Source organism: Suricata suricatta, chromosome 11, assembly GCF_006229205.1.
Source record: "Suricata suricatta isolate VVHF042 chromosome 11, meerkat_22Aug2017_6uvM2_HiC, whole genome shotgun sequence".
NCBI lineage: Eukaryota > Metazoa > Chordata > Mammalia > Carnivora > Herpestidae > Suricata > Suricata suricatta.
Genome location: NC_043710.1, coordinates 52,388,696 through 52,413,437, shown reverse-complemented (window position 1 = coordinate 52,413,437; position 24,742 = coordinate 52,388,696). Strand labels below are relative to the sequence as shown.

At 40.6% G+C, this 24,742-nt stretch overlaps 3 protein-coding genes across 3 annotated transcripts; 2 read left to right on the top strand and 1 right to left on the bottom strand.

Moving 5' to 3' along the window:
* Positions 1–514: 514 nt before the first annotated feature.
* On the top strand, positions 515–1,471 carry LOC115306584 (olfactory receptor 52H1-like). The gene has a single exon (XM_029957068.1). It carries the CDS (start codon positions 515–517, stop codon positions 1,469–1,471), a length of 957 nt encoding a protein of 318 aa, XP_029812928.1.
* Positions 1,472–6,393: 4,922 nt separating this feature from the next.
* On the bottom strand, positions 6,394–7,343 carry LOC115306585 (olfactory receptor 52B2-like). The gene is given in 2 exon segments (XM_029957069.1): positions 6,394–6,458; positions 6,461–7,343. Coding segments are annotated over 2 exon segments (948 nt in total).
* A 15,101-nt stretch (positions 7,344–22,444) lies between these two features.
* On the top strand, positions 22,445–23,386 carry LOC115306982 (olfactory receptor 52H1-like). The gene has a single exon (XM_029957591.1). The coding sequence runs from the start codon at positions 22,445–22,447 to the stop codon at positions 23,384–23,386; it is 942 nt and encodes a 313-aa protein (XP_029813451.1).
* The last annotated feature ends 1,356 nt before the right edge of the window (positions 23,387–24,742 follow it).

Genomic DNA, 24,742 nt, shown 5'->3' with positions numbered 1-24,742 from the left:
AATCGATAGAAGAATATTTATGTGGAAATTTTCCTCTAGAGTTTGAAGAAGTGGGGCAACTAGGCAGCAGTAGACTGGCTCGCCAGAGTCCTAGTGATGCACTGGCAATAAAGAATGCAGATTTACTAATTCACACCTGACCCATTATTTCTTTGAATGGATACCTCGGTAAGCTATTACTGAGATTTTTTTTCAGGTAGGATATTCAATACTTACATCTTGGAGAAATCTCAGACTGAATTTGGAACTTTACTTGACAACAAGTGCCAGTAATGATCCCAGGTCATGGGATAAGGTAATGTCTATAGATAGGGAATTATTGATTTAATTGATGTCTCTTGGCAGCCTTTAGTAAATGCTGCAGAGATTGTGACAAAAGGTAGGTTGTGTTTGCCTCCATGTTTGTTATGTGATGGGAACTAAAGGATCTTAGTTATGGGGAAGACTTAAAGGGAACTCATGGCTACTCAGTTCTAGGAAAAAAATAATTTCATTTTGTCTTCGAAGAATGACAATGACCACGGTGGCCACATTGAATCTAACAAGTTTCGATCCAGGCTCTTTCATTTTGATGGGGATCCCAGGGCTGGAGCAATTCCACATCTGGATTGGGATTCCTTTCTTCATTATGTACTTGGTGGCCCTTGCCGGTAATGGCATCCTTCTGTACCTCATCACTATGGACCGCAGCCTCCACGAACCCATGTTCTTCTTTTTCTCCATGTTGGCTTCTGCAGACCTCATATTATGCACCACGTGTATCCCCAAAACACTTGGCATATTCTGGTTGAAAGCTCAGAAAATTACTTTTTCTGGCTGCCTTACCCAGTTGTTCTTTCTCCACTTCAGCTTTTTTCTGGACTCTGCCATTTTGTTGGGAATGACTTTTGATCGTTGCATGGCTATATGCTGCCCTTTGAGATACACAAGCGTTTTGACACCAAGGACAATTATCAAGATCGTGGTGGGCATTGTTGGTCGGAGCTTTGGTGTCATTTTGCCTGTTGTTTTCCTGGTGAAGCGTTTGCCCTTCTGCAAGGCCCGTATCATCCCTCACACATACTGTGAACATATAGGGGTGGCCCGACTCGCCTGTGCTGACATCTCCATCAACATCTGGTATGGTTTTGCTGTGCCTATAATGACTATTATCTCAGACCTGGTCCTCATTGGTATTTCCTATGCTCTCATCCTTCATGCTGTGTTCCATCTTCCATCCAGAGATGCCCGCCAGAAAGCCCTCAGCACGTGCGGTTCCCATGTCTGTGTCATTCTCATTTTCTACACACCAGCCATGTTCTCTGTCCTCACTCATCGCTTCGGCCACAATGTCTCTCGCACCTTTCACATCATGTTTGCTAACCTCTATGTGGCAATCCCTCCTACACTCAATCCTATCATTTACGGTGTAAAAACCAAGCAGATCAGGGACAAGGTCATCATCCTTCTCTCTCCTAAAGGGATGAAGTGATCCTGGGCTGAGAATATGGAGAGAAAAAATTATGAAAAGTCAAGTAATCATATCGCTTTAATAGAATTTCTTATGTAATTAGTAGCAGGAAGCCTTCCAATATGGATTCAATTCTCATGAATTTCAAGACCTTAATTCTGTTGGAGAAAAGCATTGGTAGAATTATAGGAAGAAAGGTAAGGATTTTTTAAGTTTCTAGAAAATGGCAGACAGCAGACAGAAGTATCCTAATTTTCTGCAATCAAAAACATAAATGCAAAATAGGTTTACACTTCCTTTGATCCTTCTATCCTGTTTCAATGTCCACTTTAAACAATTTTAAAACAGAAAAGAAAAGAAAAAATAGTACTTTATTCAAAGGCTTCTTTACTATGCAGTAAGCTCATAAATTTAATAACCATCTGCATGTTGAAAATTCCCTAAAGCTCTACTCTCATTTCTTTCTCTATCCCACATAGACTACTGTATTTGGTAACTTCTTCTGGTTATCCAACTGAAACTTCACAATAAACATGAACCAAAATTCATTTGTTATTGATTATGTCTTCTGAATATCTTTTAAATTCATTCACATGTTTCACATTAAAATATTATCACTTGTGTCTCTGTGTGTCCTGGATCTTTTCAACAGCTCCATTTAGAATTTGCTAACTCTGAATTAATGTCTCTCCCATCCATTTTTTACTCAGAAACTAGAACGTTCTTACTAAATCCCAATTAGATCATGTCAATCTGCTACTTAAAAATCATTCAAATGTCACCTGAGTGACTCATTCAGTTAAGTGACCAACTCCTGGTATTGACTCGAGTCATAATCTCACAGTTTGTGGGATTAAGCCCTGTGTCAGCACAGAGCCTGCTTGGGATTCTCTCCCCACTCCTCTTTCCTCCCCACCACTCACCCATACTCTTGTGCACACGCACACACTCTCAAAACAAACAAACAAACAAACAAACAAACAAAACCATTTGAGTTACCCATTGTGCTTGGAAGAAAACTCAGATGCTCTAATATATCTTCAAAGCCTTTCACAGCACTGTTGGTGCTAACCAGTGTTTCCTGACCCACCTCTCCCCTTTCCTCTTCCCTTTCCTCCTCACATGCCCCAAATGCTACAGTCACCCTTTTTGTCTTATGTTTTTTCAAACTATGTTCTCTTTCCTTCTGGAGTTTCACACATGTTATTTCCTCTGGCATTTGAAGCTAAACTTGCAGTTGGGTAGGAAAGGGAGTGAAAGAAAATAATGTTTAAATCCCTTCCTATTATTCTATTTCATATCCACCAGCAAAACTGAAATTTTTTTAAAATGGGAAATAACATGTACTGGTGAGGATGTGGAGAAATTGGAGCCCTTATACATTGCTAGTGAGAATGTAAAATGGTGCAGCCTCTATAGAACACAGATTAGCAGTTCTTCAAAAGGATAAATGTAGAATTATCAAATGACCCAGTCCTACTCTTAGGTATATACCAAAAAGAATTCAAAACAGATGTTTAACCCAAAACTTGTAAATAAATGTTATAATAGCATTATTTATAATAGCCCCCCAAATAGAAACAACTCATTTCAAATGCATATCAACTTATGAATGGATAAAACAAATATATTCAATGGGGTCTTTATCAGTCATAAAAAGGAATGACGTTCTGATACATAATATAACATAGATGAACCTGGAAAACATTACTCTAAGTGAAAGTATCCAGACACAGAAGGCTATTTCTGTATTGTGAGATTCCATTTATGTCAAAAGTGAAGAATAGCCAAATCAATAGAGACAGAACAGCAATTAGTAGTGGCGAGGTGACTGGGGGCAGGTGAAATGAAGAGAAACTGCTTAGTGAGAATGTGGTTTCCTTTCAGGGTGATGAAAATGTTCTGGATTTAGATGGTGGTGATGATTGCACAAGACTGTAATGCATTAAAAGTCACTAAATTACACACTGGAAAGGGTTAAGATGGTGAATTTTATGTGATGTTGTAAATCTGACCTTAATAAAAAAGTTAAATAATATGCTCAGTATCATATAAAGAATATATGATGAGCATAAAGCTAATAAATCTGCCTGATTTCAAAATATTTGCTCTTACTCACTGTCTTAGCTCCCAGTAAACTGGGCTTCTTCTAGTACAGAGATCTCACTCTTTCACATCTTTTCCAACTTAAACCAAAGCTGCAATCTTGAAGCGCATTCTAACCCCAATGTGTCAAGCCTAAGAAGAGCTACAATTAGTGGTGTGCTGAAGACTGTTGGTATGGACCTGTGAGAGCCGAGTGTTCCATTTTCAGGAATTCTGCAAGCAGGTCAACATCATTTGGGCAGTTCAGAGCCAGCTGTAGTGGGAGTATCTACACATCAGGAATCAGCGTATGCACAGACTAAATCATCAAAAGACAGTTGCTGCACATTCACTAGCACACCACTGGCTGCAATCCTCCTGAAGCCCAGCACACAGGCCTGAATGTGGCTCAGGCCATGACTTCAGACCTTATAGGGGTCCACTTGAACTTCAGGCACTTTTGGGCTTTTTCCTTCCAAACTCTGATTTTTTTTTTTTTTTTTTTTTTTTTGGTCGTTCTCCTCCCCAACACCCTTCATATTCCTAAGCTTGGTGGTATTGCTGGGAGGTGGGGGAAGAGTTCATTTGTTGTGATTGAGATAGGCTCTTTCAGATATATGGATTTATGTGGCTGTAAGGAGTAGAGTGGGAGGAGAGACCGGAATGGGTACAGGGACAACAGCCACCCAAGACGTACAGAGTTGAGAGTTATGGAACTAGAAGACCATGTACACTGGAAGTTTGTACTGAGCATGTGATGCTTTTTTTTTTCATGTTTATTTATTTTTGAGAGAGAGAGAGAGAGAGTGAGAGAGAGAGTGAGCAGGGGAGGGGCAGAGAGAGATCAGACACAGAATCCGAAGCAGGCTCCAGGCTCTGATCTGTCAGCACAGAGCTTGACACAGGGCTCTAACTCACGAACCATGAGATCATGACTTGAGCCAAAGTCTGGCGCTTAACCAGCTGATCTACCTCGTGTAAATACTCATGTTATCAACCTTGTCCTGATTGCACACACTAAGTGTTCTCAGTCACACACAAAGTGTTCTCAGTCAGGGACAGAAGATCATTATTCACTTAAAAAGCAAACAACTGTGTGGGTTCCCATATCTGATTCTTACCAGTAGGGCTTTACAATGAAGGCTAGGTCACATGTCCTATGCAAACAAATGTCCTATATGTGCAAAATCAAAGAGGAAAGGAAAATGTATTTTCTCTGCTTGTAGAAGCCAGAGAGACTATTTTTCCTCCTCTCCTTTCCCCTTCCTTTTGGGAAAAGTTTCCTGGGAGACTGATGAGGAATGAATCTCTCCAAGGAAAAGATGAGACACTTATCTTCAGCTCTAAACCCAGCCACGTCTTTGTACTTCTGGAATTAACTGAATCTCTCTGGAATTTTCTCATTATCTGTAGTTATCAGACTATCAGCAAATAACTTTCCAAGACTCCCACTTAGCCCAGGATGCCAAGATTGCGGCAAAAGTTCTTCAGAGAACCCAATTCAGGAAAAACAAAGATATTTTCTCTATATCCTCAATACACCAGGAATCTGAGCAGACAGTTGAGAAGCAAGTTCCATGGTTCTGGGGCAAGCTATAATTTCCTTGAAAATTCCTGTAGGGGCTTCTGCAGGAAGTACAAAGCCAGCCCACACTGCCTGGAACAGGGGCAGTGCTGCCTGAGTAGCTGAATATTGTCTGTTGCCATCCCCCATTAGAAGTAGGTGGCGCGCCTCTGATAGGGAAAAGCCTTGAGAGGACTCCACGGCTGGATTCACCCTGCTGGGAAAAGAAGGGAGGCAGGAGGTAGAAAGACTTTGCTGTAGACAAAGGACTGGGCTTTTGCTTTGTTTCGTTTTTAACCTTTGACCCTAAGCAGGGTGAAAGTGCAAACCAGGAAACATAATGCCATTAAAGACAGTGACACAACACATTTGTATAACATTTCATAGTTTCTAAAGTGCTCTAGCACCCAATTTCTCTTTGGCTCTTCATACCACAACCCTGTGAGATAGATGTTGAGGAGTCTAAAAAAGGGTTGCTCAAGCGCAGATTAGGAGGGTCACACAGGACACCCAGCATCCAAGGCAGTTTGTGTTTCCAAACACTTAATTGCCTTGTCCTTTATTTCCCCTCCCAAATCACACACTCACAGCAGTGAATATTTTCTTTGTTTCAGATTATGTTATCTACTGTCATCAAATATTCCCATTTGTGTTATGAGATTGTGAAGGTGTCTTTTGTGAAGAAGATGAGATATAAGGGGAACCTACACATCTCCCTTATTTATGTACAATTTTGGTGTTCAGTCTAATTTGTTTTTTTAAATATTTATTTATTTTTGAGAAAGTGAGAGATTGAGAGTGGGGGAAGGGCAGAAAGCGAGGGAGCCAGAGGATCTGAAGCAGATTCTGCACTGACGGGAGAGAGTCCAATGTGAGGCTGGAACTCAGGAACCACTGTGAGATCATGACCTGAGCCAAAGTCAGACGCTTAACTGGCTGAATGACTCAGGTGCTCCTATTCAAATTTGTATTTAATAGCACTGTTAGGGAAGACACACAGAGATGTGTTCTATGAATCTTAATTTTGTTTGATAGAAATAGAAATGTTACTATTAAATAGTGAAGAACCCTATAGACATTTAAAATAGTAGTTTTATGCCTATGAATACACAGGTTTGCAAGAACCTGTTTACTTTTGAAATAAGGGACTCATACAACTTGAGTGATCCCTATTAAAAAAAAAAAACAATTCCATAGCAAGTACAGCCTATCCTAAATGACAACTTATTTGTTCTCCTTTTTAATAGAATTCTTCCTCCTCACCTCTAAAAACCACAATGAGACCCACGCATGCTTAACAACACTTCCTTTTTGAAGAAAACACAAGGGCCACCCTGTCACGAATCTGTTTGGTCTTACTCCATAGATAATTGGGTTCATCATGGGGGGAACGAGAACATAGAGATTGGCCAACAGGATGTGGACATGCTTGGGGATTTTTCGGCCAAAGCGCTGAGCAATGACGGTGAAAATCTCTGGAAGGTAGAACATGAGGATGACACAGACATGGGAACCACAGGTGCTGAGTGTTTTCATCCGCGCATCATGGGATGGCAGCCTGAAGACTGCCTGGAGAATGAACCCATAAGAGATGACTATTGTCACCATATCTAGCATAACACTGAGTAATGGCACAGAGATTCCATACCAAATGTTGATGGTGATATCAGCACAAGCCAGCTTTGCCAGCCCCATGTGTTCACAGAACGTGTGGGCAATGATGTTTGTCCGGCAGAAGGGCAGACGCCTCACTAGGAAGATAATGGGGAAAACAGTTGCAAAACTCCTAAGCACTACAACGCCCCCTATTTTGCCGATGACACCACGGCTAAGAATGGTAGTGTATCTCAGTGGGTAGCAGATGGCCACATAGTGATCGAAAGCCATGGCCAAGAGAATGCCTGATTCCACTACAAAGGCAAAATGCATAAAGAAGAGCTGGGTTATACAGCCACCTAAAGAGATGTCCACATCATCAAACCAGAAGATGCTCAGGGCTTTGGGTACTGTGGATGTGGATAGAATCAGATCCCAGAAAGCCAACATGGAGAGGAAGAGGTACATGGGTTCATGAAGACTGTGCTCCACGGCCACCACACAAATCAGGCTAACATTTCCTGACACAGCCACCAGGTACATCAGGCAGAAGGGGATGGAGATCCACACGTGCAGCTCCCTCAAGCCAGGGATGCCAATGAGGACAAATGTATCATAATTGACAGAGGAGTCGTTGGGATCAACCATGCCTGAATTATGGTATGGAACCTTCATCACTTGTCTGTAAGGAGAGATAAAGTGTGAGAGCTAACCCGTCACAATCACCTAGCATATATTTATTAGGCCCTGGGCTCAGACATCGGCTACGTAAAATCTCCCTTAGTAAGTTCTCTCCTACGCAGACCTAATTGTGTGTAGTATTCTTCATTGAAAAGAAAGATTCTAAAAATTCAGAGTGGAATCATAATTTCATAGAGATGCTTCCAAGGAAAATCCTGAGCCTGATACTGTTTTCTCACAAAATTGTCATAAATGAAAAATGATGGTCATATAAAATTTTAAAACTTGTAATGATAATTGTATTCTCTGACTAAACATTTTAAGAAATGGAAGAAAATTAAAAATGTTTTAAAGAATATTAAAAACCAAATAAAAACAAAAATTGTTTTCTGATTGAATTAGTTAAATCACAATCCTGCTGCTATTTGGCACGCATATTTACTAAATCAACTATTGATTATTGATCAGCTAAACATCTATTACTGATCTACAATATGTATAGAGATAGTTACATGTTCCTAAAAGGGAAAAGAGTTCAAAGCCTGTAAAATAGAAATCCTGAACATCAGGGTATAGCTTATAGAACCACGGTGCTGGCATAGGGGTTTTGTGTTTGTTAAATAAATTATTAACCATTAATTACAGATATCCTTTGTTTTGAAGTTTCAATAGTGAAAGACTGTATTAAATTGTGAACCACCATCATGACAGGTGGCGATGCTGCTACTTAGGAATGGGTGCAGCGGGGGATGGCACAAGATGTACTTCTCTGAAACTCAGGATGAGACTCTCACCTAGATTATTCAAAAACAGTGTTTGTGTCTCAGAATTATCTTTATTAATACATCCGGCTTTCATTTCCTTAAAGTAACATGATCGGAAATAAAAACCTTGAGGAAGTTAAAAATAGAAATTATAGAAGTAACTGGATGCTGCTACCAATACTTCTTATTTAAACTCCTTTAAAAATAGATTTGATCATTTCTTTCTTTGTTGGTTTTTAATTCTTTCAAGTTTTATTTCATACAAGTGAAAGCTCTGAATTTGAATAAAATTAGTAAATAAGAAAATTCTATATTCAGGGATCATAATGCAGTCGACTTTCCTCAACTCCCTCTTCCTGGAGATTTTTGAGCAACCCTCCACCTCGTGCTAAATGGGTGTCATCACTGAAAAAATAAGAACTAATGGAATATACTATTATACTATACTCTTTAAAGAAAGTCAAAGTAAAATGTCCAATCCTGCCCTCATTTTGAATGGCTTAAAGTCTTCATTAAAAAAAAGTTAATCTTCATTAAGAAACAAAACTAATTTTCTTGTTAACAAAGAAAAACCTTGTTATTCTGTGTCAGGAAAGTTCAACGTATACACAAAGATAGCTTAATTGTTTTTATTTAAAAAATGAATGACACTTGATATTTGCCACTTGTTATTAAATTAAAAAACATTTTACAAAATGGTTATGCTTAATATCATTGTTGAACAATACCAATGGTATATAAAAATATATATTTGCATAGAAAGGATTTATGATGGATAAAACATGGAAATAATTAATGTTATATATATGTAGTAAACTAATAGGTGATTTTCTTTTATTTTTTGTCTTGATAGTTTCAATTTTCCATTCGATGGAGAAATATATTATTTTACTACTGTAAATATATGACAATAATTTGATGTTTTGTTGTTATTAAATAGAGAGCACTAAAAAATGCAAGCTTTCATTAAAAGATATTTAATTTATATCTTCCATCTTTAAAAAAATTTCTAAACGTTTAATTATTTTTGAGAGAGAGACAGAGGTGGGGCACAGAGGGGCAGAGAGAGGGGGAGACAGAATCCCATGCAGGCTCTAGGGTCTGAGCTATCAGTACTGGACGAGATGTGGAGTTTGGACGCACCAACTGTGAGATCAAGACCTGAGGCAAAGTAGGAACCTTAACTGACTGAGCAATCCAGGCGCCTCTGTATCTTACCCCTTTAGAGGAGTTTCCCCTATATCCTTTCTAATCCACAGTAATCTAAAATTCTGTGGGGCTAGCTTCAGGACAATGACCCATCTATAGTTGCCCTTGGACTGTTTAAAATAAACTAGTAAGTTTACCATCACTTGAAATATTCATTGGCACCATATATTGGCATGGAAAAGAATAGGGAATTACATTTACCAAAGAAAAGAGGTGTGTATCGAACAATGCATAATACACTTGTTCTTTACTTCATATTAAGATATCTTCCTAATGTTATTTAATGCTAAAAACTAAACCATTCTCCTTACTTACAAAGATTGGACTGTTAAACAAAATAACACGTCTCATATAGTGTCTCATGCCTTTAAAATGAAAGAAGCTGTGGGCATGAGCCCGGACTTCATAGACGTCCCATAGGTGACCACTAAGTCCAAGTCAGGATTTAGCCACCCACAGAAGATAAGATTTGAGGAGCAACCATAGAATCCATAACTTCCATGATTTATCAAGAGCTTCCTTTCCCCAGACCACTCACTCAGGCACAGCTCAGAACTGGAGTCCCACCTAGGGTTAAAAGATCAGAGCACTCTTTTCAAATAGACCCTATTAAAAGACTGTCTCCCTATCTCCTTCTGGGGTGGACTGCTGGTGTTTTTATTGTGCACACACCTGTGAGAAGCAAACTAGAATGAGATAATCTAAAATATCACTGTGGGAGTCTCAGAGAGCAAGGTACAGGTGTGATTATTATTTTTGGAAACAGCAAGAGGAAGCTGAGCCTAGAGGTAGGCAGAAATTACTGCAAGGAGAGCAGAGGGCAAATGCAGAGCCAGAGAAAGAAGATCATGGGGAATGGTAGTAAAGAAAATTACATTCTAAAATAGTTACTTCTTTTACCTCTGGCTCACGTGGCCAGTCCACAGACACAGGAATGGCTTCTTGCAATGTAAGTGATTACAGTAATCGCTATATGCCTGTGTCCAAGTTCACAGAAAATGGTCCAACCTGTTAGCTGCGCCACCTAGTCTGTCACCTTCATCCATTCCCTCAACAGAAGGGAGACTCCCACTGCATAAAAGGCAGAATGATCATTTATTGCTCTTGGAAAATCCCAAGGGAGTGACCACTGGGACTTGGTTCCTGATCCTGCCTCCATTAAACTGCAGACAGGGACAAGTGAGTCAAGAAAATACTTAATTTTTTTTCCTGCTGAACTGACAAGAATACCTTGAGCCCATAAAAGTGCCTGGGCTGGAAAATTTAAGAGAACATTTTAGACCTTAAGAGTGAATTCAGCCTTAAAATTTGCATCCTTGGCACCTCCCTAGCCTCACCCGAGTCCCATCTCTGGAGGCAGCATTATTTAATTCATTCTTGCATTCTCTCAGCCCGCCTAGCTCCTCATCATCTCTGCCTAGACTCCAGTGAACGTTCTAAGACTAAGTTTGCTGCCTCTAAAGCTTTATTCCAAGTACATCTTACTCCATTCCACCAGCAAGTCCATGTGACAGCCAGAGAGGACTTCCAATATATCAATTTTATTCTGTCATCTCCCAAGCAAAACCTCCCATGATCTCCTTCATCCCACAGCCTTGAGAATAGGATCCAAGTTCTAGAACACTAGGGGAAAGTTCTTGCTGGCCTTTCCAAATTCTTATGTTCTCCCTGTTATCTCTAAGCCTCACCCACATCCGGATGTTTCTCCACTCTCACCATGTTCACATTTGCAGCTGCACATTTGAAACAATGTTCTCTCTGACTAATATGTTTCTAATCCCATGATTCACCCATTTTTCCTTCAGAACACAGCTCTAAAAATTCTTCACTATCTTGCTCTCGCCTTGAATTATATCAGCAGCCTCCTCTGTATCCTCACAGCTCCCTGTGCCGTTTTAGGTCATATTATCTCGTCACTCTGTCCTGGAATTGTCTGCTTCCCCATGAATCTGTGATCTCCCTGAGAACAGTAAAAAAAAAAAAAAAAAAAAAGCCTTGGCCATATCTGCACCCTGTTACACAGTTACTATAATAAAATAAAAAACTTAAAATTGATTGTCAGGTAACGTCGAAAACAATGTGCAAAGTGCCTTACATACTGCGTCATGAATTGCTTTTCAAACCTTGTGAGCTGGGAAGGTCTCCATGCACACACGAGGAGCCTGGAGCCTGGGGGTTTAAATGCACTTCTTGATTCATCCAACATGCCTGCTGGAATTGTACACTGCAGCCAGCAGCCAGTGCTTGGCCTGGGGCCTTTCTCCTCACTGCCTCCTCTATGCTGTCCCGTAGACTTCACCAACAGATGGTGGTTGGGTGAATGCATACAGGAGAATGGGAAGCTGGGGCAGGGAATGTACCCACTAAGCTGAATGTCACCTTCCTTTTTTTTTTATTTTCTTAAATGTTTTATATAATTTTTAAGAGAGAGACAGCGTGAGCAAGGGAGGGGCAGAGAGAGAGGGAGACACAGCATCCAAAGCCGGCTCCAGGCTCTGAGCTAGCTGTTAGCACAGAGCCCGATGTGGGGCTCGAACCCACGAACTGTGAGATCATGACCTAAGCCAAAGTCGGACCCTTAACCAACTGAGCCACCCAGGCGGCCCTGAATGTCATCTTTCAAGATGGTTCCTTGAATGGGCTATTCGCTTACTAAAAATGGGTTCTATTGCCCATAACTTGTTATACTCCTATTCAATTTTATTTAAGTATATAAGCCCATCTGAAAACAAAATACTTGCTTCTACAGAGTTTGTATTCACATCTTTCTCCTTCTTGCCTGAGACTCTTTGCATATACTTCTCTCTGTGTCTGGAATGTTCCCCTTTTTTCCTTAGCCTCCTGGAGATAATGTGGTGTAATGTGAAGCAGAAGTAAGGTTCAGGATCCAGACTATCGAAGCCAGAAATTCTCCACTTTGCAGTTGAGCAGCTGGATAAACTTTCTGTATATCATTGTTCATGTCTGTAATATGAAAGCAACAAGGAGATCTACCTCACTGGAGGGAGGAAGGACTAAATTTGATAATATTTCTAAAGGACTTGGCCCTGTAATTCACTTACAGCAGAACCCAGTAAATATTATCTATTTTATTAGCATTTAGTTAATTTCGACATCCTCTTTAAAATACTTTTCTTTCAGAATCCTTTCTCATCTTCCCCAGGTCTGACCAGATACCTCTGGTAATTGACTTTCATAACATTCTACAAATTTTCATAATACTTATCAAAGGTAGTGATTATTTTTACCCACATAATCTGTTGATTATTTGAAGAATATATTCTTCCTCAATGGATTGAATGCGCAGTGAGGAGAGGTATCGCACCTCCTGGCCGCTAGCAGAGTGCCTTGCTCCTAGCAGGGACTCTGTATATCTGTACTGAATGATTGTATGTGTGCATGATCGGTGGCCTGCCCCCAGGCTAGTTCCATTTCTCATCACTTGAGTAAATGTACCCGAGTCTGCTAAGCAACACACACGACCCAGAATGTCCCAGGGTCTGGTAAGTGACACCCATGTCCCAGACCACATCATTTCCCTCCCCCTCACCTCTAATCATTTGCACATGCTGTTCTCTTGGCCTCAAGTGTCTTCGTTCTGCCTTCCTTTAACCTTTTTCCATCCTCAAGACTCATGTTAAGTTCACTTGTTTTTCAAGTTCTTTTCTTATCCCTGGACTGTGGTATTCGTCCTCTGCGCAGTTTCCATGCACATCTTTGTGTTTTCTATGATCTCATTCTGTATTGAATTTCATTTCAACAACTTGCCTTCAAGTGAAATACTGATATTTATTTCTGTAGCATATGCCTGGTTTCCTGAGCCTGACATATTATTCTTATCATAACAAGTGTCTGTTGTGTGAAGAAAGTGGTCTTGCAATCCTTTTACAGAGATCACATCACGCCTGGTCTTACTGTGTCTCACAGGTACTGGCAATCTCCTCTGTTGAGGTAAGTTTCAAAGGGGGTGATTTATAAAAGTGAAGTGGATTATCTTTATGTAGCCCAGTGGTTAGCAGCAGCAGTTTCGATGACCTAACTTTCAATTCCTTATCCGTAGGTAGGACTACACAGAATAACCTGTGTTCCTTTCTATATCAATTATCTATACTGTGTAAGAAGTTACTTCAAAAATTCACAATAGATATTGATCATCACAGTCTCTGTATGTCAAGAACTCAGGAGCGGCCTGCCTAGAAGGTTCTGTCTTGGGTCTCATTGGTTGCAGTAGGGATGTTGCTGGGGTTGCAGACTTCGGAAGGCTTGGCTGATGCCGGAGGAGCTATTTCCAAGACGATCACTAGGTAGCGCTGTTTGTTAGCAAAAACCAGTTTAGCCACTTCTGTTTCTCCCAGAGTGGGCAATTCAGGAGTGATAGCAAAAAAGAGATCTTCAATGTCTTCCACAGCCTGCTCTCAGAAGGCATACATCCCTCATTTGTTAGAGATGAATCACTAAGTCCAAACTATATTCAATAGGAGGGGAATTAAGTTCTATCCCTTGAAGAGAACAGTATCATAAAATTTGTGAACATACTTTTTTTTAAAGTTTAGTTATTTAAAAAAATTTTTTATGTTTTTTTAAAATTTATTTTTGAGAGACAGTGCGAGAAGGCAAGTGTCTGAAAGAGAGGGAGACACAGAATCTGAAGCAGGCAACAGGCTCTGAGCTGACAGCACAGAGCCCGACTCGGGGCTCAAACCCACGAACCGTGAGATCATGACCTGAGCCGAAGCCAGATGCTTAACTGACTGAGCCACCCAGGTGCCCCAAGTTTAGTTATTTATTTTTGAGAGAGTGAGAGAGAATGAGAGAGAGAGAAAGAGAGAGAGAGCACTAGCAGGAGAAGGGGAGAGAGACACACACACAGAATCTGAAGCAGACTCCAGACTCTGAGCTGTCAGCATAGAGCCCGCTGCAGGGCTTGAACTCACGAACTGCATGATCACGACGTGAGCCAAAGTTGGACGCTTAACCCACTGAGCCACCCAGGCACAAAATAGGAAGGGTATTCTAGAAAGAAAGAACACCGTATGCAAAGGGATAATGCTTGCAAAATTTTAATGTGTATTTGGAACTCCAAATAGATTAGTATGGAGTTTAGGGTGTTTGAGGTATGAGTGGCAGCAGGTGTTGCTGCAGAGGAAGTCAAAGGCCTGAAATCGCTAGATCTTGTATGTGATGCTACTGGGGATTTCTTTAATACTAATGGCTTTATCAACTTGGCAGGAATGATGATCATATTTCTATTTTAGAAAGATTATTATGGCTTGAGAAGAGAGGATGAATCGGCGTGGTGGAACTGAGATATTTAGATCAATGAGGAGGGTCCAGTCACAGAGGTGACAAGGGACTGAAGAGTAGTGACAAAAGAGAAACATGGTTCTAAAAATATTTTAAAATGTCAGTTGCTAAGACTGGCCAGCATGTGTGTAAGGAGTTTACATGACAGTTGAAGTGTTTGATAGATAAAACTGATCTGTGATAACGAAGACATTCCCTTTTTAGGCCTGAATCAGAAACCAGAATCTGTACCCTTCCTCCCACAGGTCTATTTGCATTTTCATACTAAAATAACCATTACATACACTTACCCAACTGACTGAATTCTTATAATGTAAACACAGTAACTTACAGACATGCAAGTTCTCTCTCTCTCTCTCTCTCTCACACACACACACACACACACACACACACACACACACACACACACAGTGGCAGAGAGCGGCTTGCCATTTCACAAGCCCCAGGGGGCTCTGCTGGCTCAAAATACTGCCTGTCCTATTAGACAAGAGTCTGCAGGGACTCAGACCACCCCGCCTTCAGGACCCCAGAGTCTCAGGAACTAGACGCCTGGGAAAGGCTTCCCGTGCAGCCCACAGCTCACTGATTGTGTGTGTGGCTGTGGTCTCTGGGGCCCACTAGTTTCGAGTGTCCCCTCTGAATCCAGGAAGAGGAATAAGAGGACTGGATGCCAAAAGCAGCCATTTCTGTGCATCTTTGGCCCTCACCGGGGTCTGGGTTTGGTGAGTGTTGGGGAAGCAAGGGCAGAGCTCAGGCTGGGATCCCGGGACAGCTGACTGAAGGACATACGGGCACTCAAGAGGAGGGGCAAGGAGATGCTAGAAAAAGACAGAGTGGGCTCAGTCCAGTTTTCTCCATGAAATACAGGCTGCGGGCCTGGGTGCTGGATTTAAACCATCTCAGGGGTTGGCCTGAGCGTGGACAAATGGGGCAGGAGGGAACAAGTAGGACTGGCAGTCTTCAGGACACAATCCAATTTGGATTCTTAATCCAATCTTTAGAAGTGGCAACAATGTGACTTTGTGTAAACTTTCATGTGTGTGTGTATGTGGGAGTTGTACTTCACTCGTTCATTTATTATTTTAGCCACTTATTAATTAAACTGTACCTTAGTGGAATATAAATAGAAGGGAAAACAGAGGTGGGGGAGGGAGAGCCGTGGCTTAAAAAATACGAAGGTCCCTTTCCCAACAGGAACGTGTGTGCAATGGTTTAAACATCTTTTACTTAATAAATAATAAGTTTAGAGAAATTAAACTAGCATCAGAAATAAAATTATTTGGGGCACCTGGGTGGCTCAGTTGCTTGAACGTCCAAATTTGGCTCAGGTCATGATCTCACAGTTCATGAATTTGAGCCCTGCATGGGGCTCTGTGCTGACAGCTCAGAGCCTGGAGTCTGTCTTCGGATTCTGTGTCTCCCTCTCTCTCTGACCCTCCCCAATCTGTGCTCTGTCTCTGTCTCTGTCTCTCTTTTTCTCTCTCTCAAAAGTAAATAAACTTTAAAAAAATTTTAAAGAAAAAAATTATGATTATGAAAATGTCTTTACACACCTGCTCTGCGTGTGTGAATAAGAGGACTCATTCTTGTGGTTAAAAAGAAGTTTTCTGGCAGAATTTTCACCTCAGCTGAAATAAAGGGGTGGGCAAAGGTGAGCAGCCTCATTTCTCTGGATAAAAGTTCTTGAGCCATGTTAACACAACCGTTTATAACCATGATCTTTAGTGGAAACGCCTTTAACATTCTGGTTTGGCATCTTACTGGCTGCCAGTTTGCATAGGTTCTTTTCCTTTATTTATTCAAGAACAGATATTTAATGATTTTAAATGTATTTCCAGAGAATATTCTTTTTGTCTCGACTCAACAGCAATATTCAGTTCCAGAAATATTGACTGAGCACTTTTTAAGTGCCACCATCATGCAAATATTGAAAGCATTTTTGAAACAACAATAACAACAAAAGCAGGAGGAAGAAAATTGGCAAGATCTTTGCCTTTACAGAGATTGCAGTCTAGGAGAGAAAATCAATAGTAGACAAGTGGTTGCAAGTGTATTAATTTCAAAAAAGAAGGTATATAATTTGGAAACAGAATTTTCTAGCATAGAGAGACCAGGAAGATGGTACCAAGGGAAGTGATATTTAAGTTGAATGAAAGGAGGCTTAGAGACCTGGATGGTAAGTAGAACCCAGCCATGCTTGGAGATAGGAAGAGGGATGAGGATACTTGTTCTAAAGTCAAGGAGGAAATATGCGCATAGAAAGTCATGGAGTCAGGAACATGTGTTAGCTCACCTGCACTTAAAATAGCACACGTTATCTGTTTAGACTTTTATTGATCTACAGTGACCATTGTTCAGAGACGTACAGTATCGATGCGTGACAGCGCATTGCACGGGCGTCTCCTCGAGTGCCGTGCAGTATGATAGCCTGCCTGACGGGAGAGCGGTGGGCTCCTTTGTCTTCATCGCGTGGTTTTCCATTATCTCTGGCCTCATGTCTGTTCATCTGCAGAGAAGAAGTATGAGTCTCAGTAGATACTGAAATCAAAATTCGAGGAAATACGTAAATCCTAGAGGTGGAACCCTGGAAATAAAGTGGCAGAGGAACTTACCATATCTCTTATACAGAAATTGCTTTTAATATGCACATTTTTAGAAAAAGCAGGACTTCTTTTTCTGGCAAACATTCCTAAAGTGTAACAGGAAGACTGAAGAGGCAACCAGATCAGATTGCAGAGATCTTATTAGCTACATTGCAGATCTTTAATTCTGATTCCAAAAGAATTGGATTCGTGTAATTGATTGCATATGGGGAATTAAAAAGAGAAAGGTATAAATGGTGAAATTCAGATTTTTGTTTCAGGTCATTTAGTGGATAACATTAACATTCTGTGAAATATTAGACACAGTAGGGGCATCAGGTTTGTGAAGAAATATGATGGGTTTTTATTTTGATTTTTGAGAATTAAATTTAAGTGCATTGAGATATCCCAAAGAGGATATCCAGAATGGAACTGAATGTATGTGTCTTGTGAGATGTAAGTGAGAGGTAAAGAACGGGTAGATGTCATATATAGCTATTAACTGGGATCTTGGAAGTGGATGATACAGATCAGGAAAAGTGTGAAGAGAGGAAAAGGGGACTTAAGCAGAGACTTGAGGAACCCCAGGACCTTAGATACACAGAACAGGAAGAACAGGCTAAGGATGAGATGAGATGTCGGCACAATTGAAAAAAAAAAAACCTCAAAGTGTTGTAATAAAACATTCAGACAGTGTTTAAAGGTTGAGGATGTAGGGAGTGGTGTCAAATGCTGCTGCTAAGTCCAGCAGGGACTCAGTGTGGGCCATGGCTTTCATTGGTGATCTTAGAAAAACTGATTTGGTGAACAGGTGAGGACAGAAATAAGATTAACATAGGTTAAAGGGTAAACAGGAGATGAGAAGAATGTAAGTGGTGTAGACAAGTAGTTCTGTAGCTATGAATGAGAGAAGATCATTGTTTCAGTGTAATTTATACCAGAAGACACTCGAGCACATTTTAATTGTTTAAATGTGGAAGGAGTAAACTTTCTGAAAGGCTAGGTTGAAGACAAATGCATACACACACACTCATGCACATACACACACAGATGTGAGGCTGTCTTCCATGATTTCATATACAATGTGTTTGAATTTTCCTATGAAGTAAAATGAAAGATTATCTATGGAGAAAGAGAGATTTGGGGTTGGTGGATGTGCTTGGAGAAAAGTAGGAAAAAAAGTCATTGAGGGAGACTGAGCAGAACAGGATCATGTTGCTGGGTCATCAGGCAGGGTTGGGGGTGAAGTTTAAGGCTGATGATCATGAAATTATGGGAACACCAACATGTCTAGTTGAGTGCCTTTTCATCATGATCTGAAAGATTTATTAGATTGGTGAATCTAAGAGTTGAGTTTTGCATACATCCTTGATGGAAAGTCAGTAGATCAAGGGCAAGCAAAATATGTGTAAGAGAGTGCTTGATGTGATGAATTAGAATTTAACCTAGGGGAGCCTAGGTGGCTCAGTCAGTTAAGCGTCTAACTCTTGATTTTGGCTCAGGTCACGATCTCACAGTTGGTTGGTTCGAGCTCCACATCTGCTCCACATGGGCAGTGTGGAGCCTGCTTGGAATTCTGTCTCCTTCCTTCTCTGACCTTCCCCTGCTCGCACTCGCTCTCGCTCTCTCTCTCTCTCTCTCTCTCTCTCTCTTTCTCTCTCTCAAAATAAATGAAAACAACATTTTAAAAAGTTAAAAGAAAAGAATTTAACCTAGAGAAGATGAATGCAGAGACACCAGGATAATGATTGAAAAGTACTGAAAGCATCAATTCATTGGAAGGCTCAAGGTTGTTGAAGAACAAATTGGGAATCACTAACCCACAAACCTGAGCAGACACAAGTAGCATGTTTACCCATGTGATTTATGAGGCAGGTCAATTCTAAGTTCTAGTACTCCAAGACACACTCCTGAAATTGGACACCTGACTTCGCAGTCACAAAATGAAATTGTGTAAGATGATGTTATGCTATAGTGGGGGGAAGTTTGGGGTAGATGAGTGGCAAGAATGTTAAACATGGTACAAAATGATCACCACAATACACCTACTTACACGTTAGCACACATAGTTGCAAATTTTTTTTCCTGCAATGAGAATTTTAAAGATCTACTGTCTTAGCAAGTTTCAAGTACACAATACATTTTTATTTATTTATTTAAATTTACATCCAAGTTAGTTAGCATATAGTGCAATTATGATTTCAGGAGTAGAATCCATGATTCATCCCCTGTGTATAATACCCAGTGCTCATCCCAACAGGTGTCTTCCTTAATGTCCCTTGCCCATTTGGCCCATCCCCCACCCCCCCCAACAACCCCTCAACCAACCTCAGTTTGTTTTCTGTATTTAAGAGTGTCTTATATATCGTCCCCTTCTCTGTTTCCATATTATTTTTGCTTCTCTTCCCTTATGTTCATCTGTGTTTACATTACATTATTATTAACCCAAGTCACCATGCTGTACCTTCCATCCCCGAGACTCATTTACTTTACTTATAACTAGAAGTTTGTGCATTTGACTACCTCTACCCATTCCCCTCACCTACTACACCTGCCTCTGTCAATCACGAGTCTATGCTCTGTATCTATGAGTTCTATGCTTTCGTGTTGTTGTTGTGTTTGTTGTTTTAGTCTGCAAACACAGCATTTTTCTTTGAGATCATACAGTATTTGTCTGTGTTTTCTTTATGTGACTCAATTTTATATCTTCTGCTATACAGATATCATGCATGTGCCATTTGCCATATGTTACAGAGAATTTTATTATGTGACAGCTTATGTAAAGACTTCTTAGGTCTTATTCAGAGCTCTAACATTTGATTGTCCTGTGGCCTTCAGAAGGTGACTTAACTTCTCTGTGCGTCAGTGTCTGTGCCTTCAAACTGTAGGTAACATTATTACCTATCTCATACGGTTTTAAGAGGATTATGGAAGTGATTTCACATAGCATAAGATACACTTTACATAAGTGTAAAGAACTTTAGACTTGTGTAGTATTGTGGAGGTTTCCAAACATATTAGTTTTGTTATAGAAGTTGTTTACTTGCTTTTACCTTGACCTGGGATTTAGAATGTAGCAATTCTACATTTCTTCCACTAGAGGTCCCTCAATCACCCTCTTTCAACACATGTCTTTAAGAGCTGTGTGTTTTATTTTGTTTTTTTCCCTTTTCCTTTTTTTTTTTTTAACCACATATGTATAGTTTGGGGAAGAAGTATGATAAATAGTTTAAAACACACAATTTGAAGTCAAAGGTGTCTGGATTTTGGTCTTACTCAAATGGTCCATTTATCATCTATATTAGTCTCAATAAAAGGTATAATAATGCTACTTAGGGGCAGCTGGGTGGCTCAGTCGGTTAAGTGTCTGACTCTTGGTTTCAGCTCAGGTCATGATCCCAGGGTCATGGGATCCAACCTTGCATTGGGCTCCACACTGATTCTCTTTCTCCCTCCCTCTGCTCCTCTCCTCTGCTTGCGCTCTCTCAAATAAGTAAAGAAGTAAGTAAATAAATAAACAAACAAATAAATATATAAAAAATAACACTACTTATATCATACTGCTATTGTGGATAGTTTATTTTCATTCAAAACATTGTAAAGATTCTTTTTTCTTAATCTAGGAAACAATGATGATAGATGGGCTAAAATGACACATGTCAACTACAACATTTATATATATAATTAACCTCTTAAAATATTATTTTAAAATGTAATAATATAAATACACATTTAATGACAAAACAAGTGCACTTAAACCAGTTTCCTCAGTAAATCCTAAGAGGGGGCTGGAGGCTGAGCTGTGTATCTATTTCCATGTTGTTCTCCATGGCAAGGCATCAAACATCAGTCTCAGGAACATTCTAGTTGGCAAATGCCAGGAACTATAGTGTAAGGGGTATCAGGAAAGTTAGTGCAATTGGCATCGGGTTAGTGTGCTCGACACATCACAGTTTGAGGGTTAGGCTTTTCCTTACTGTGGTCTCTACAACCTCTTCTCAGTCCTTGGCAACTGACAGCATGTCACCTGAGGCAATCACCTGGCGTGGCACCACAGCACAAAGGAGTACTACCCAATTTTCTTGGCTCTGCCCGTTATTAGAGATGAGATCTTAGGTAAGATTAACTCTCAGGTTTCAGATTCTGTAAAAAAAAAATAGGTGGATAAAAATACATATCTCAGACTACATCTATAGTCATGCTGAAGCATGAGTTCTCTGTGGACATGACCTCCGAAGGCTGCTCTAAAGCAGTTAGTAGGGTGCTCAATAAGTTGGGAAGAGTTGAATTTGACACTGACCTGATCAACAAGAAGGTTGGCATCAACTCTGAGTGCAGTGTGAACACTCTGCTGGAGACCCTGGTAAAAAACACTAAAAAAGTGTGAATACTCTTTCTTACCTGAGCTCCAAGTAGATCCCTAGACCCAAAATGGACCAAATGGGGCAGGATGCTGATCCTCTCCTGTCTTTCAGACAGACTTTGGCTTGGCAGTCCTATGCAACAGTGGGAGTTCTTGCAGAGACCCTCACTGGCCCTTCTCCTTGTAGCTTTCTTGCAATAAAATTGAGCTATTTTGTTGGGAAAAATACAAATCTCAGATGACTGTTCTAAATGAGACAATACTTTGTAAAGCATGGACTCCTATTATGTAATAGGAGTCACAACTGTTAATTATCTCCTTATTTTCCCAGTTGTCCCCCACTTTCTCAGCTTCTATGTTTCTCTGCATGTGATTAGATTGTTTTTCTCTATAATCAAGTCTATTTAGAAACAAATTACTTTGACCAAAGGAACACTTGGTCATTAACATGGCAATATAATTTTGTGCAGTTGGAAGATTCCAGAGTGACTATGTGATTACAAGAGTGTCATGTCTGGGGAATCTTTTCTTTTCTTCTCTTTCCTTTCTTTCTTTTTTCTTTTCTTTCATCTCTTTCTTTTTCTTTCCTTTTCTTCTTTTTCTTTCCTTTTTTCTTTTCTTTTCCTTTTCCTTTCCTTTCCTCCTCTTTTCTTTTTAATGAAGACTCTTTTTCAAGACATAGGTATTACTTTTACTAGAAGTGGGAGGTTTTTTCTTGGCAGACAGGGAAGAGGAGAACTAGTCCAAAAACAAGAGTGGAGGAAGAATTACCATACAATTTTCTCAGGTTCATTACACACAATTTGTGTTTCAGATACAGAATCTATTCATCGGACCACACCGGCAATGTACAACCTCAGTAGTGATGACACAGGTGACTTCACCCTTTTGGGCATCCCTGGCCTCGAGCAGTACCACATCTGGATCAGCTTCCCCTTCTGCTTGATCTATCTCGTGGCCATTGTGGGCAATAGTATCCTTCTCTACCTCATCGCTGTGGAGCATAGCCTTCATGCACCCATGTTCTTTTTCCTTTCCATGCTGGCCGTGACAGACCTGATACTATCTACCACCTGTGTCCCCCAAAGCCTTACCATCTTCTGGCTTGGCCCCCAGAAAATCAGTTTTCCTGGTTGTCTGGCCCAGTTATTCTTTCTGCACTGCAGCTTTGTTCTGGACTCAGCCATCTTGATGGCCATGGCATTTGACCGCTACGTGGCCATCTGCTCCCCACTGAGGTACACCACTATCTTGACCCCCAGGACCATCATCAAGATAGCAGGAGGCATCTCCTTTCAAAGCTTCTGCATCATCCTGCCAGTTGTATTCTTGCTCACACGCCTGCCTTTCTGCAGGACACGCATCATACCGCACACATACTGTGAGCACATAGGTGTGGCCCGGCTCGCCTGTGCTGACATCTCCATCAACATCTGGTATGGCTTTTGTGTCCCCATCATGACGGTCATCTCAGATGTGATTCTCATTGCTGTTTCCTACAGCCTCATCCTCTGTGCTGTCTTCCGCCTCCCCTCCCGGGATGCCCGCCACAAGGCCCTTAGCATGTGTGGTTCCCACGTTTGCGTCATCCTCATGTTTTACACACCTGCCTTTTTCTCCATCCTTGCCCATCGCTTTGGACACAATGTACCCCTCACTTTCCACATCCTGTTTGCCAACCTGTACGTTGTCATTCCCCCTGCACTCAACCCCATTGTCTATGGAGTGAAGACCAAGCAGATCCAAGATAAGGTCATAGTTTTGTTTTCCACCAAGCCTACAGAATGATGTTCCAATGTGCTATGGAAAACCACATCATTGTATTGGGGAGATTAATGTAGTAAGATAGAAAACAAACTAATTCTATTTAAAGTGAGAACTGCCTACAGGTCATTTTGCATACCAGGAAAATGGTGTGGTCACTATGAAGGAGACGGCTCTATGTGTAAGAATTCCTTGATGACCTATTTGTGCGTGGAACATGAAGTTGCACAGAATATGATTAGGAAGAAGGGTAAAAACAGAACACTGAGTCACTATAAATGGACCAAGCCACACAAATTTGGAAATTGAGATTTGCAAGTGGGGGGAGGAAAATGTGTTATGTGAGGCAGAGAAACAGAAGAGAGACCAAAAAATGAAAATAGCAATGAAGAAGTCTTATTGAGGGCATTTGTAGATGAATGAGGAGCATTTGTGATTAGATTCAATAATATTATTGTCCATGATATGCTTCTGTAGTTCCCTGTAATGCACCCACCTCCCCACCAGGCACACATAAAATCTTTCCGTACTAACTAGAGCTAGGAGCAGCGTGGTCTACCAGCAGTGCTGTAACAGAGCAGAGAACCATATATTTCTCAACATCTGCATTCTAGCCCCAGTGCTGGCAGAAGAGAGGAGCTTCTAGGCTCCGAGACACACTGAGAAAGTGAGCTTCAGGGATGGTGCCAGGAGACCTCAAGCCAGTTCACCGGGACAGTAAACAAAAGTCTGACCTCATTGGCCAGCTGAGGCCCTCATCTACAGAATGTGTTTCCCAGACTGGAAAAGAGAATCAATTACAAAACATGTCAGTGCAGTGAAGAGGTGGGGGAGGTGAGGAGAGGAAGTCTACAAGAAAGTAATGCATTTATGATAAGATGCATTTAATTCCAGGGACACCTAGGTGGCTAGTTGGCTAAGTATGATACTCTTGATTTTGACTCAGTTAATGATCTCATTGTTTTAGTTGAGCCCTTCATCTGGCTCTGTGCTGATGGGGTGGAATCCACTTGAGATTCTGTCTTGTTTTCTCTCTGCTCATACCCCACTCAAGGGATTTCCTCCCCCGCCATGCTCTCTGTCTCAAAAATAAATAAACATTTAAGAAAACATTTTTTAAAAAATATGTAAATCCACAAGGATTTGATTGGAGACAGTACTGTATGTTGCGTTAAAAAAAATCTAGAGTTCTTACAATAAATCCTTTTTTTTTTTTACAATTACCCAGTGATTTGGAACTATTTGTTGAGCACCTACTGAACTGTAGTGTAGTTCTCAGCATCCGGGAAATGAAGGTTGATGATACAAAGACTCTGTCCTGTGTCTGTGAAGCTTATATTCTCAGGAGAGTGACACACAAGAAACAAGAGAACAAATTCT

Excerpts from the sequence above, each read along its gene's own strand:
- LOC115306584 (XM_029957068.1), top strand. The coding sequence starts at position 515 with ATGACCACGGTGGCCACATTGAATCTAACAAGTTTCGATCCAGGCTCT.
- LOC115306982 (XM_029957591.1), top strand. The coding sequence starts at position 22,445 with ATGTACAACCTCAGTAGTGATGACACAGGTGACTTCACCCTTTTGGGC.